Below are 14,492 nucleotides of genomic sequence, written 5' to 3'. Positions count from 1 at the left end.
CTATGTGAGGAAAACATCACCAGGCTTGGGGGAACCTCAGCATTTGCAAAAGTTGAAAGGGAATCCCCGAGAATTTAGCACAGAGGGATATGCTATACATGGCCACTAGCTATGGAATCATAAATGTATGTTGGAAAGAAAGAGAAAGGCTTGTACAGTGATAATATTTTTTGGGGGGAGGGGTTGTAATCATTCAATTGAAACTAATTTTTAGTTTGTTTATTTGGGCTAGTAATTATCCTAAGTATGGATAGCCCAAATCAGCAAACTAAGAAATGAATTTTACAAACATTAAAATTTCCACCTACTTGTTTGTTATCACATACAGTACTCCATCTGATTTTCTAAGAACAGATCTATTTATATATTGAAATAAAGAGTGTTAGATGCGTGACCTTAGAAGCATTCAGTGCAAATCTCAATTTAACTATGAGCTCGAATATTAGTATAAAATCAAAGGGACCTCAATAGCAACTTTAAAAACAACAATAACAAACCTGTCCCATTTTATTAAAAAGCATAAGCTTTTATGAGCTAAAGCTTACATCAATGGATTCATCCTCTATCAGTCTAGCCATTCCACGTGTCTGACGAAGTCTATCCAATTCTCCTCCTCCTCCAATAGCAGCACCACCCAGAGAACTGTACTTTGACCATGAAGGAAAAAAAAAAAACTATTTAAAGAAATACAACTGTTTCCATTCAGATCCAGGCCTGGGGCTATTTTGTGCCACGTGGCTGAACATTTGTTCCTTAATGGGTAATGTTAATGTTCCAATCAAATAAAGCAGTCTCTAGATAAATTTTAGTTTTATGTGGGAGGGGCGTGGGTGGGTGGGCAGGGGCAGGAGTTCCAAAATCAACACCCAGAGAAAAAAGTACTTTCCCATATCTATCACTTGTGTCTTTTTTGGCAGGCATTCAGGACACACCAGACGGATAAGCGAGGGTTGTGTACAATAACTCACACATAACAGCATGTTCTAGACCAAGATCAAAACACTTATTCCCGTAACCTCTGAATTTTGTCACGAATCTCAATCTCAATCTCTCAATCTGAATCTGAATCTCAATCTCTCAATCTGAATCTCAATCTCTCAATCTGAATCTGAATCTGAATCTGAATCTCTCAATCTGAATCTAAATCTAAATCTCTCTCTCTCTCTCCTCCAACCCCCCTCTTAAAATAGTTTCTTCACTCAAAAATGTTTTATTGAATTTGTTTTATTGAATTCGTTGGGACTTATTCCCAGGAGCCTAACAGCCTAAGCCTATAAAACCCATTTTTGCTGAGAAGATTCTTGTAGTGATCCTAGCAAGTGCTTGTTTGCTAATGCAAACCTATGAAACCAGCAAGCTTTGTTCTTTTGCGGATTTAATCCTCATGTACTAAAAACCTGCAGGTGAAACTGGTTCACATCCATTAGAAGTCCTTTCCTCTTGAATAGCCTTTTGGCAATTAACCTGCCTGCAAAAGAAAACACCTCCTCCGCCCCCCCAAAAAAAGAAACAAACAAAAATGGATTTTGCATCTTCCAATTTGCAGAGGGTTTTCCCGGACGCCTATTTTTACCTTGACAGCCAAAGATGTAACTATATAAAAAGCTCTATTTTTTAAAAAAAATTAAATAAAAATGCCGTTTTTGCCAAAAGAAAGGAAGGGGAGAAAAGGAAGCTTTGGACCAACCAGTACTTTTAGAACAAGATGGATAGAAGACGGCTTTTTGCGTCAGAGCAGCACTTCTCTGCACGACTCGCGGGCAAACGCCTTATATGGGAGGTGTTGGTCGATTGTCGTCTGGAAAAGCAAATCAGCGGACGAAAGGCGGGCGCTCGAAGCCCCGCCTCCCGTCTATATAAGGGACCCGTGGGTCCGAGAGACGCTAAAGTCTCCTGTCAGGTTGAGACGTTCCGTATCGGAAGAGCATGCTGAGTGTAATGTTTCTGGCGTTCCAGCACGACCGCAGCCGAATGGAGAAAAGCGCTAGCCGTTGCCAGAGCAAAGAGGAGAAAAAGGGCAAGATGAAAAAAACCATGTGAGTATTTTAAATCGAAAGCAAAAAAAAAAAGTGGGGGAAATGTGGCTAGAATGCTGCAATCAGCATATTTTACTCAATTCAATTCAGTTTATTACGGTCATAGACCAGAGGTCATTGAATTGAATAGTCTTTGACATCGTTAAACATCTTTGACATGCTTTATGTTAGTTTGGAAAAAGCCCCAGGAAGATACTTCCCCCCCCCTTTCCGCCCAATTTGGACGCTTTAAGCGAGGGCTTTTGCGCGTCCGAGAGGTTTCCACTGCATTGCATTGGTGGAATGAGCGCATTTCTAAAGTTGCTGGGAAGTAAAGGAAGATGGACAATGTTAAGACCGCTTATCAATCCTTGTACAGCATGATAACGTCAACCTTAGTTTCTTTATGGCTTACATTGTGGGATCTCGGGCTGTTTGATTTATGGTTCAATTTATTGTGCAAAGCCAAGCAGCTGATTTATTACAAAACTATTTCAAGTGCAGGATATGTGCCTACTGTACCCAAAATGACTAATCTCAGTAAATTAATTTTCAACACCTCCGTATCTCAAGTTGTACGCATAGGTGTTGCCTGTGTGATGCATTAAAACAATGGAGGCTTACAAGCACTTCCTCTTGTGCTTTGGTGCTGTGAAACAGAATAAAAATAGGGTGTATGAAGGTGCATCCAATAGCTTTGGAAGCATTTAAAAAGTATGAAACAAAGGAAGTCCTCCCTCTAAATTCTAGTCTGCCAGTATTCTAATTCACTTAAAAGGTTAAAATTCTTTGGAGGCAATTTTGCTTCTTAAATTTCCTTTTTTTAAAAAATCACCTTGAGTCATACAGTTTGGCCACTAGCCCAGCTCTTGAGTAAATAAGGTAGATTTTCCATTAGAATGGAAGGTGAGTGCTGCTTGTGAGATGAAGTCGTCCTTGTTTTTGCTGATTATATGAAGTATTATAGTCCTGCAGATGAGTGATCTTGATTCGCTACTAATCTCCACAGAGAATTAAAAGTGCCTGCAGAGGAGAATCCCTTGGAAGCTGGGAAAAAATAATTTGCTTCTGCAGAATGTGATAATTATGACTGATTATTAGGCAGTCTGCAGCATGCAAACACTTTTACTTTGAAAGTTAAGGATAAGGTCCAGAATATAAAACTGCTTTCATTTGGGTCTCTTTGCAAAAACAAAAATGAGTGGGATTTCCTATCTTGCCTTTCTACTACTTTATAGCATGATTATAGCTCTAATATATTGCAATACACCTTAGAACATTCTATTGACTACTGAACCTGTATTCTGGAACATTCATTGTTGGTTTGCTGCCACAAACAATGTATAAGAATTTTCTTGTAAATGAATGGGCTAGTGACCATCAAGCAACTCATAGCATTGCTGTATAATATTTCTTAAATATGGTTAATAACTTAGTTCACATAATTCATGTCTCAGGGAATGAAGATGTGCATGTGCATTAGTTATTACTAGCTGTAGTTAGTAAATTTCCAAATCGATCTGGGAAACCAATGCTACAACCAAGCTCTGCTAATGTTAAATTAATGCAAGCTGAACTCCATCTATAGTTATTAGCTGCATATTTAAACTATATGGCATTTTTGGTAAAAGGACAATTGAACTTATTTATACTTTCCCCCTTCCTTTTAGCCTAAAAGATTGGAAAGCAAGATTGAATTACTTTCTGCAGAATTCCTCCAATTCTACCAGTGCAAAGGCTAACAAGAAAGGACAACAAAAGACATGTTTCAGGTATGTACTTCGTATTTCACATTGATGAATCTTTATGTAGTCGAATTATTTATATACTCCATGTCCTTTGAAAAACCTTAAACAATTTTGTCTTTTTTCACAGACCTTCTCCTGAAGAAGCTCAGCTGTGGTCAGAAACATTTGATGAACTTCTAGCTAACAAATGTAAGTTGCCTTAAAAAAATTAACAGACAAGCATATTTGCTAATTTTAGAAAGTTAGTTTTCAGGAAAAGTGATCCAAAAGGGAACGAATCAGAATCTTAGCTACTGAGAATTCTGATGTCTGTTTGCAATTTGGTAGTAATATTTATTCCTAGTTTAGTCCTTAATTCCCTGGGCCCCAGATTGCAATAAAATGCTCCCCCCCTTTTTGGGCACAATTCCCAGATCCTTTCGGTGAAGTAGCTGCCTATGTGTTGTATTTCTGCAATTCTGTTCTATATTTTTAGTTGGCCTTGTAGTTAATATTCATAGGTTTAAAAACTCCCATCGGTAGTTAAGAGTTGGAAATACGGGGGTCCCAACTTTATTTGAAATTTGAAGTCTCAGGATCCTTAAGGTCTCATTCTTCTCTTTAAATGGATTGTAGTTACTTGATATGGCATCAGTTTCCAGGGCTGGTTTTTTTTCCCAACAGTTATTATAAATAAAACACATTGTACAGTAGTTCTTTTTAAACAACTGTAATGCACACTTCGATTAAAGATGCGGAAGCTCTGTTAGCTTGTCAGTTACGCAAAAGAAATCTTGGTCCTATTAAACTTTCTAATTGTGTTCTATTTGCTGCAAAGTGGACTTGGGTCACTCTTTCCATTGTGGCTGACTTCCAAGAGTTTATAGCTCTTCCATAAACATGTTCTCCAGTTTAAAGGTTAACACATGCTATCAAAGTCCAAAAGAGAAATTTAAAAAAAAAAAAAAAAAAAAAAACCTTAGTGGACAAAAGAGCACAATTGTTTAAATTTAGCAATCTACAATATTTTAACTTGTAAAAATTGGCCAGCTAGTTCAGCTTACTCATGTTCTTTCTGGCTTGTTCTGGTACATCTTTCTTAAACAATTTAGAGGAGGGATAGACAGAAAAATCCAAGGACATGAGAGAAGGAAAGAATTGTGTGTGTTACATCTACAACATTCCTGGGATGCTTTGCATGAATTGATCTTTTTCACATTTCTTTGCAGATGGTCTGGCAGCTTTCAGAGCTTTCCTAAAATCCGAGTTTTGTGAAGAGAACATTGACTTCTGGCTGGCCTGTGAGGATTACAAGAAAATCAAGTCCCCACAAAAACTGACAGCAAAAGCTAAGAAGATTTATGGTGACTTCATTGAAAAAGAAGCTCCTAAGGAGGCAAGTAGACTGACTTAAATGCTCTTTTTCATTACTTCAATTAAACCAAAGAAATGTTCTCAGGCTTTTGGTTTCACTAATAAAGAGCTGAGAATTATTCCAAAGATGAATTCGCTTAACAGAAAACACTCAAATTTTAAAACGTAGTTATAATTCTAATAAAATTCCTTTTAGATTTCTGTTCCATTATATATAGTCTTGCCTGTAGGAATAATTTTGAATTTTGAGAAAATGTCTATGCTTGAGAATGTCACTCAAAAGCTACCCAGATTTTCTAACCCTTTACTTATTTCTCTAGTTCTAGAGAACTTTGTCAATACACTGCTATAGGTTTAGGATGCATGACAGGAATTTGGAAAGCACAAACTGAATTCTTCTATATAATAAAAGATTTCAGAAAATATTGAATTCTCAAAGACATCTCATACAATTTTTTTTCAGTAGTGGCTATTGGAGTTGTGCAATGCTTTAGGATTTGGAAACAGTGCTTCAGAGTATACAGAAGTTTGAATACTAGCATGTATGTATTTTGCAGAGTTGTGTGGACAATGCAAAAAGTCTCTCAAAGTACTGGCACAGTTACTGTAATACAACAAATAACAGTTGTATTTGTTTTAATGAGTTGCTTGTTCAATTTTTGAAGCACCTTTTCTGGATCAAAATTAAAGCATTGCATACATCCAATAGTACAAGAAGAAGCATGGTGCACATTTTTTAAAAGCTGAGAATCATAATTACCTTGGCAGGAGGATTTGGCAAGAGGAAAGGAAATTTTATCATTCTCAGTGTGGCTGTTGTCTCCCTTAAATTGCTTTAAAGCAGCCTTCTTAATGAGTTGGACCTCAGTTCTCAGAATGCTATGCTGTTTGGAGAGTATCATGGAGGAGGGCGCCAGAATGGGAAGGACTGCTTAAAAACAACTGTTCTTCCCTATAGGTTTGCTTTGGCCAACAGATGTATAGCAATTGGCCTCTGATTATTTGATAATGGGGGAATGAGAGTAATTTGAGGATCTAATATCCTATAGCCCAGCCATTTTTGAAGAGCATATTATAAATCCGTGAAACAGTACCCTTATGAATTTCTTCTTGCCTTACAGATCAACATAGACTTTCAGACCAAAAACAGTATTGCTCAGAGCATTGAAGAAGCCACACACACTTGCTTCGGTGCAGCCCAGAAGAGAGTTTATAGTTTAATGGAGAACAATTCCTACCCTCGCTTCCTAGAATCTGAGTTCTACCAGGAATTGTGCAGAAAGTCACCAATCAGCAGAGACTCTCAGGAGACATGAACTCATAAAGCAGGAAGAGGAAGAAAAATCCAAAGAATAAATTTGCCAAATAAAGGAAACAGGACCATGTGTCTTTGCTGGCTCAGTGGGTCCGATGAACTGATGCAAAGGATATCTGCCCAAAGGGCAATTTACAGTTATTCAGCTGATGGAACTATAGTTGACTTGGGCAGACTAGCAAGTTGCCCTATTAATGTTTAAAGGTAACCACACAAACTGCTGGCCAGTTATTAAGGAAAGCTGATTTTCCTCCCCATATATGTTTTTGTAATGTCTTGTGCAGCATTGGACTGGTGTGGATCATCCAGCTTTGTATGTGAACCTGGATATGCTGATGCTCATAAGAAAAACCAGTGCCCTCTGTATATTTAAATATAAACAAGCTCTAGGACTGTTCTTGTAGGCTGCCCTTTTGCGAGACCTGACAAATACTTTGAATAATTGGCTTTTGTTTCTAAATAGCCAGCAGTATGTAATCATCGCTGTATCAGCTTTCCTACGCAGGTGGTTCCCTGCAGATCATGCAGCTTTGTGCAGATGTAGCCGATTGCCTCATGACTGTTACAACAAATACCAATATTGTGGTATGATTTCTTCGAGATAAAGAGCAATTACTTAATTGATTTAAAGTACAGAGCATGATGATCTGCTAATTGGCTAGGGACAAATTCAGTCTGGGCATGTAACATTTGGAGTAAAACCTGGTCTAGAATTCAAATGAATGCTGTGTGTGTGTGTGTGTTTGTGTTTATATAGAGAATTCATTGTACACTCCTGTCAATGTTGAAAGTACTGACTTTAAGGACAGGCTTCAGTGAAGTCATCTTCTGTTTTGAGAAGCAGATGTTTCAATAAATTATTTTTATTTTATTAAGAACAACTTCTCTTCATTTCTCTGGGGCTGGAGGGAGGAAGTGGATTGTATAGGCTAAGCTAAACAACCACTCAATGATTTATCTCAGTGTGATGTGTAAAATCAGGAAGCCACTAGAAGGTCGTTTTACTGCTCCAGTGGTTTCTTTGCCAGCTAAAGCAAAAAGATTGAGCTATTTCCTGTTACAACATATAATGGCAAACCTAAGGTAAAGCACCTTAGTTCCATTTCCTATGAAATGTCAAGAAAACACTGGCTGCAGAATTACCTGTGAACGTGCAAAATTTAAAATACCAATAATACCCTGAGGATCATATAATGGACTGTAAGAAGGCACAATTGCTGGGATGCAATTGGGGATTTAAGCTGACTATATGTATCCAGCTGACTTTTAATCAAGTCCTACCTAAGTCACAAAAGTTTTGCTGATAAGGTAACTACTCGCAAGACCCTTTTGTGATCCTGTGAGCGGTTATCAGCAAAGCTCTTAGCACTTGATTAAAAATCAGCTGGATACATTATCATCAAAGGGTGACAGTCCTGTCAGATAACCTGAAAGAAGGGGAATGGTCATTCTCTGCAATTTTCAATTGTCATACAAAGTAACAGGTATCCTGTTATTCTAGCGAACAATGGAGAACGAAGATTGGGAGAACACCACTTCTGTTTGCCTGTTTTTGAAGATGCAGGATGGAAATCTTTAAAGCTTTATGGAGCGATAAAATTATCAGGGATCACTATTGCAGAGGGGGAACATCATAACTAAGAATCTTTTACAAAGCATTCCTTTCATAGACGGGTGAGTGGGGGAGGGAGAATGCCTAGAAAGTATGGAAATTGTTATGTTTATATCATATTTCATCACATGTAAATATGTGATGTGTGTTTATATCATATTTCATCACATGTAAATCCTCATTTGCTCAGTATGAGTGGTACATTCCAGGTGTCAAATTCCCAGTTCACTGAGAGCTAGATCTAAACCTTGGTCAGTACAAAAAGACCTCATGTACTAAAACTGATTTCTAATTGAGTTACTTTGGGTTGAAATAGAGTTCTTTTTATTTTTTTTAAAAAAATCATATGTTTGTGTAGTTCTCAACTATTAGGAGGTTGACACTGAGACATAGCCTAAACAGGCTACTGTATGGACTTCAACTCCCAAAATTCTCCAACCATAATACTCTGCTGAGGTTGAAAAACAGTGACCTAAACCTAACCCAATTTTTTTTCTCCTGTGATTGGAAGCAACAAGGGAGAAAGGTTTAAGCCTGTTTTAATTAATATCATGGATTTTCTAGGCTTTTTTAATGTGATGCTCCTGAAATTTTCAGCCTCCTCAAAAATCACTGGAAACCACTAAGATGAGGAAAGTTATTTTGTCTTAATTGATTTTGCTTGCTATTTTGATAAATGGGCATGTATTTCCCTACAAAATGTCATCTTGAGCTGTACTTAACGAATATAATTGCATAGAAACAGTATTGGCAACTAATAGGACCACTTAGAAATTAGACTTGTCCCCCATTTGAATGGCATAAATCTCATTCTTTCCATAAAACAGGATATAGATTTACATTCTTCAATAAAGAATGATATCCATCCCCAAAATGTTTAGCAATACTGCATTCTGCTGATCTAAGATACATATTATTAGAATGTATGATTTGGCACTCCATATCACCACAGTGTATGCTACATCGTTAGGGATTGTTAACATCAGAACCTGCATGGTAAATAAATCAAAGTTTTAATCAGATTGGCAAAGAGATTCACAAACCTTTCCATTTTACTGCCTACTGTACTATTTCAATAATATTTCAATAAGGCCAAATTTTAGCTATAAATACAGACTGGATACTCCATGATTATAAATCTAATTGATAAGGATTAAAATGGACTAAGCCATATTAATGAATCATAGCTAAGGCAATAGACAGTATATTATAGTTCATACACATGAGGTTTTCAGATATTAATTCAGGCTAAACAAACCAAATTATGTTTTATATCATAGAATAAACCAGTTTTGGGTTCCTTGGAAGAAATTTTCCTTCCCTCTTTCCCATTATTATCACCACCACCATCATCATCCTCTCTCTCCTTTTTATCTTTTGACTACCCAGTTGCAGCCTTACCAAATAAAAGTAATGAGCCGTGGTGGCGCAATGATTAGAATGCAATATTGCAAGCTAACTCTCATTCCTACTGCCAGGAGTTCAATCCTGACCAGCTCAAAGTTGACTCATTCTTCCATCCTTCCGAAGTCAGTAAAATGAGGACCCAGATTGTTGGGGGCAATATGCTCACGCTCAGAGAGTGCTGTAAAGCACAACGGAGCAGTATATAAGTCTAACTGCTATACCCTGTTTTCCCAAAAATAAGACCTGTCCAAAAAATAAGACCTAGCATGTTTTATGTGTGCCTAATATAAGCCCTATCCCTAAATAAGCCCTACTTAAGCACCTGTGAAGCCAGTTGCCTGCCCATTCCATCTGGTTGCTCATGGTGCCATGGCCACGAGGCAAGGCGGAGGTGGTGGAGCTGTTCGGTAGGTTAGGGTAGGTAATGTAGCCAGGCCATCCACAGCACCGGCAGCCATGTGCAGCAGGAGCCCATGTGGCTGCCAGCCCACTTCTTCTGCCTGCTCATGGCCACAACAGAGGAGGAGGTGTGCTGGTGCCATGGCTGGAGGCCATACAGGTGTTGGGGCATGGATGGCCTGGCTGTGGGCCAGTGCGGGGTACATGAGGCAGCTCCGTGCCCCTGCCTCATCTTTTGGCTGCAGCACCGGCGTGTTACTTGGCCTCCTGCTCTGCAGCAGCGAGCAAGCAGAAATGGGCCGGCAGCCAAGTGGGATCCTGCTGGATGGGGCTGCTGGAGACGCTTCCATGAGGTCAGGCAGACTGCAGGGCATGGGTGGCCTGGCTGCAAAAAACCCTGAGGTAAGCTAGTGCAGGGTGCATGGGGCAGCTCCAACCATCCCGCCTTGCAGTGATGGCACTGCTGTGGCATGCAACCTCCTTCTATGCCATGAGCAATAGGAAGAGGCCTGCCATACACAGGAAAAAAATAAGACACCCCCCAAAAATAAGCCCTTGTGCTTATTTTGGAACCCAAAGGAAAATTACAACCCAGGCTTACTTTGGGGGGGAATACAGGTAGTACTATTGCTATTCTAGATGGGGATGTGGGAATTTGGATCTATATGCTACCTGTCCTCTATGATTCAGAATCCAGTCAATACAAATTATCAATTTAGTTCAGAAAAGTGACCCGGGTTAATTCAAATATTGGAATTAATTTGGAATACTGATCTACTTCACTCTGAATGTTGAAACTGAAGAGCGAATGAGTTTGATTCCACTCTGGTTTTCAAATTGATTCAAAAAAATGTCTGTATGAAAAGCAACCAAATTCTTTGAATTAATTTAAAAGATTCTAATTCAATCTGACAATTTGAATTCACTTTCCAAATTGATTTAGAAAGTCAATAAAATCAAAGTTTTGAGAAATCATCTTTGAACTGCTGTTCCCATTGTCATGCAATTTAGTGGAAAGCCAGTTTCCTATTCCCAGTTGATTAACAATAGCAGAAACAAAATATATTTATCCCCTAATAAATTAAATTCTTGAAACAATGTTTACAGTAACTATGAATTGACTTTTCTGGCTTTAGCTGGTGCTTTATTTCTATATTTAACATATTCAGGTGAAACCTATGTTTCACTTATAAAGATAATATCTTCACTGGAATCACCAGGTTCAAATTAAAAAATACGTAATTTTCTCTGAGTTATTGGAGGAAAAAAACAAAGAAGGAAAAATGAAAAGAAATTGTGGTGTTTGCACTTATGTTCAAACTTCTCATGCTATTAAGCTGTATAATTCTTTTTTTTTTCCAGATCAGACATCTAAGTAATCCCAACAAACCAAATAAACCATATCTGATTTTTGTAATATTTTCCTTTTCTTTTCCTTTGCTTGCATCATATTCATTCCATTTGTGTAATATAGTTTTTCTCTCTTCAAAAATGAATCCTGATTTAGAAATGTTAATGCCGCCATGTTAATATAAGCCACATTAGTGTAAGGAGTTCAACTCAAATGGTTTCTTTTCCAATTTGTTGTTTTTCTTTATAAAGAAAATTATATTAAGAAATTAATAAAATTATCTGTAAAATTATTTATAAAATTATTTTTAAAAAAATATGGGTAAAAGTTTTATTTCTGATTTGCCGCTTCTTTGTATTCCAACCAATTTATATTACCTTAAGAAACCGTACTCCAAATGTTTATATTTGCTTTGCAGAGTAATATGTAGTATTACCTACTGTATATGGAAGCCATTCTATTGGAATCATGGACCTCTCCTCAAATGAGATCTCTTAGATGTATGAAAATAGAGGGTGTTTTGTATTTCAATAAAACCAACATGTCTTGATAGCACCAGGTTGAAGAATTAATGGAATCTAAACTAGATATCAAGCATCAAACATCAATCAGGATCACATGTTAAAGTTCCAGTTAAGCTGATTTATCATGTCTATACACAAAAATCTAATCAATGGTCAGCACTAAATTAGTACTAGATAAGAGTTAACAGAATTCAAAAGAGGTTGGACTTGGATAACTTCTGAAAATGTAACGACTCTAGTCTAGGCTGATTCCTCTCTTGACTCTGCCCCCAGGCTCTGCCTTGCCTTCTTCTACATTGGTATGGTCAATCTATAGAGTGGATTTTAATCTTAATAAACCAAATTAGTTGTATTGCGTAACTCAATTAGTAAGCCCCATACTGTTTACAAGATGTCTCTGTTTAGAGCACATTGTTAAATGGTGCAGTATAGTTAAGGCATTGAACTGGCACCAGTGAAACATAAGCTATAGTTTCCTCTCAGCCACAGAAGGTCATTGAGCCAGTGATGAAATCATATTATCTTAGTTCAACTTATTCACAGCCTTGTTGTTGGGTGGAAGAATAGGAAAACAGACCACTCTCTGTGCCACCTCAAGTTCCTGAACAAAAGGCAGAATATAATCTAACAAATAAATAAATAAATATTTCCTTACATCCTTTTCATTTTTCCCCTGAAAGCACTTGTATGTACATTGTGCCTATAGACTGTTGTGTTTGCACTATCCACTTCCATGAAAGAGACACTTGACAGAAAGAGTATGAAGGCGTATTTATAATTCAGTGCTGAATTCTGAAAGACCACAACCATCTGTAGAATATCTAAGAAGTACGTAGTAACTTGAAAGCCAGTCCAAAGACTGAAAGTACTAAAATACTCAAAATGCCTTGATAAATTCCCTTACTTATTATTAACATTAAAGAAGAGAGTGTGAAAACAAAAGAAGAAACAAAGTTATTTTATGGCTATGTTCTGGGCATCCCGACAATGATTGCATTTGGCTTTTTGCTATCTGTCTCCATAATTATGAGTTTTTGTTTTATCTGCAGCTGCTGAAGGGCTCCTGTTGACCACTGCTTTTTCTCAAAGGGAAATGCTAAGCACTGATGTCCAAGTGGCAAACAGTCAAATCTGAAATCTGACTCTAACTGGGGTGAATAATGAAAACTAAGATTTTGGACTGATGTCAAAACAGTCTCTAATGCACTATATTGAGATGGCTTTCCCAAATTCTACAAATTTTTAGGTAGAAGAAAGGGATGAGTTGTTTCTCCTAATGTCTCCAGGAAATGGAGGAATTCAACAGTGTTTCAATGGATAGTATACCCCTTTGGAGTTACAAAATCACTGCTATTAAAATATGTCCAGTTCACTCATAATATCTTTCCTTTAATTGGTTTAATTAATTAAAGTGGTTCAATTGAAGGGTGGGAAGTCAGAGCACCTGCAGATCTATCACTAGCCCCTAGAATGATTGCACAATTAAGCACAGATTCTTCACACAGACCCCTTGGCCATCTCATAACTCAGTAACTAGATAAGTACAAGAATACAATACTTATTGGTGAGAGCTTTGGTAAATTTCTCTTCTTTGAAATAATTTCTAAAGCAAATTTGCTTTCATCACAATGAATGAAAAAAAAATGCAGTTGTTTTTCTGCCTAGCATCAGCTCATGTCTCATGCTATGACATAGGAATGAGACAAGCTCTTGTTATAGTATAACAGGGTATCATACATTTGTCTTTGAACTAATAAAGTGGTATGCTTAGCCTGTGAGCTCTTCCTATAAATCAACTTTCCCCAATACAGAGGCTGTGTTGGATTTCAAGTCCCACAGTTTTTAGTTGATTTAGGTTTTTTTTTTTTAATGTTTCCCTGAGACTGATTAATGTTGAAGTCCAGTACACTTTGAAAGCAACTTGTTAGGGAAGTTGTTATAAGTTCATATTTAATTGAGGAAGTTGATATCTTGCAACAGATCATAGGCTGAACAAGAGAAAGAGGTGTTTGACCCAAAACAAATTCTGGTTGAAAAGCACATCTATTAAAAGTACATATCATTTTGACAATAACACTGAATACTGCCTTGGTATATATAAGTACAAGTGTCATGCTCAGGAAATCAGAAGCCCAGGCAGTTCAAATTAATATAAGGGTTTATTGCAAGCTTAAGCTCTCTACAAGAATCTGAACTACTAACACTCTAAGCAAATTGGTGGTAGATAAGAGTCAACAGAATTCAAGGTGGGCTGGATTTAGATCTCTTGTGGGAGTGAAGGGACTCAAGAGTGTTGACACATCTGACTATCCCTTGGGCTCAGCCTGGTCATCTCCTACAACAGGCTTTTACATGTTGAGCATCCATTCCCACTCTATGCAACTTGTCTAAAAATAAGCTTTTCAAATCTCTACAATTAAATGACTCTTTTAGTGTCATATGCTGGTTGGTTGGTTGGTTGGTTGGTCAGTTGGGTGAGTGAGTGAGTGAGTTAGTGAGTGAGTAAGTGATTATGTGCCATCAAGTTATTGTTGACTCTTAAAGAACACATAGTTCTTCAGATCTTTACATACCTTTTCTCCATTTTCTCTCCACAGCATGGTCTTTCAGAACATCCAATAGTTCCTCCATCACCAATGTAATGGTTCCACATTGCTGCTGGACATTCACTTCTCTTTCCTTCCACTTTTCCCAACATTACAGCCTTCTCCATACAGCTGGATCTCCACATATTGTCCCCAGAGTAAGATATTGTACGTTTGGTCATT

At 37.5% G+C, this 14,492-nt stretch overlaps 1 protein-coding gene across 1 annotated transcript; it reads left to right on the top strand.

The window, feature by feature from the left end:
* The first annotated feature begins 1,848 nt into the window (after nucleotides 1-1,848).
* RGS2 (regulator of G protein signaling 2) lies at nucleotides 1,849-7,312 on the top strand. Its single transcript, XM_034409595.3, has 5 exons — nucleotides 1,849-2,036; nucleotides 3,686-3,787; nucleotides 3,891-3,952; nucleotides 4,972-5,138; nucleotides 6,238-7,312. Exons 1-5 carry the CDS (start codon nucleotides 1,927-1,929, stop codon nucleotides 6,430-6,432), a joined length of 636 nt encoding a protein of 211 aa, XP_034265486.1. The 5' UTR covers nucleotides 1,849-1,926; the 3' UTR covers nucleotides 6,433-7,312.
* Nucleotides 7,313-14,492: the final 7,180 nt, after the last annotated feature.

The sequence above is a fragment of the Pantherophis guttatus genome, chromosome 3, assembly GCF_059756535.1.
Source record: "Pantherophis guttatus breed Tessera chromosome 3, ASM5975653v1, whole genome shotgun sequence".
NCBI classification, from domain to species: domain Eukaryota; kingdom Metazoa; phylum Chordata; class Lepidosauria; order Squamata; family Colubridae; genus Pantherophis; species Pantherophis guttatus.
This window is presented reverse-complemented; position numbering and strand designations above follow the sequence as displayed.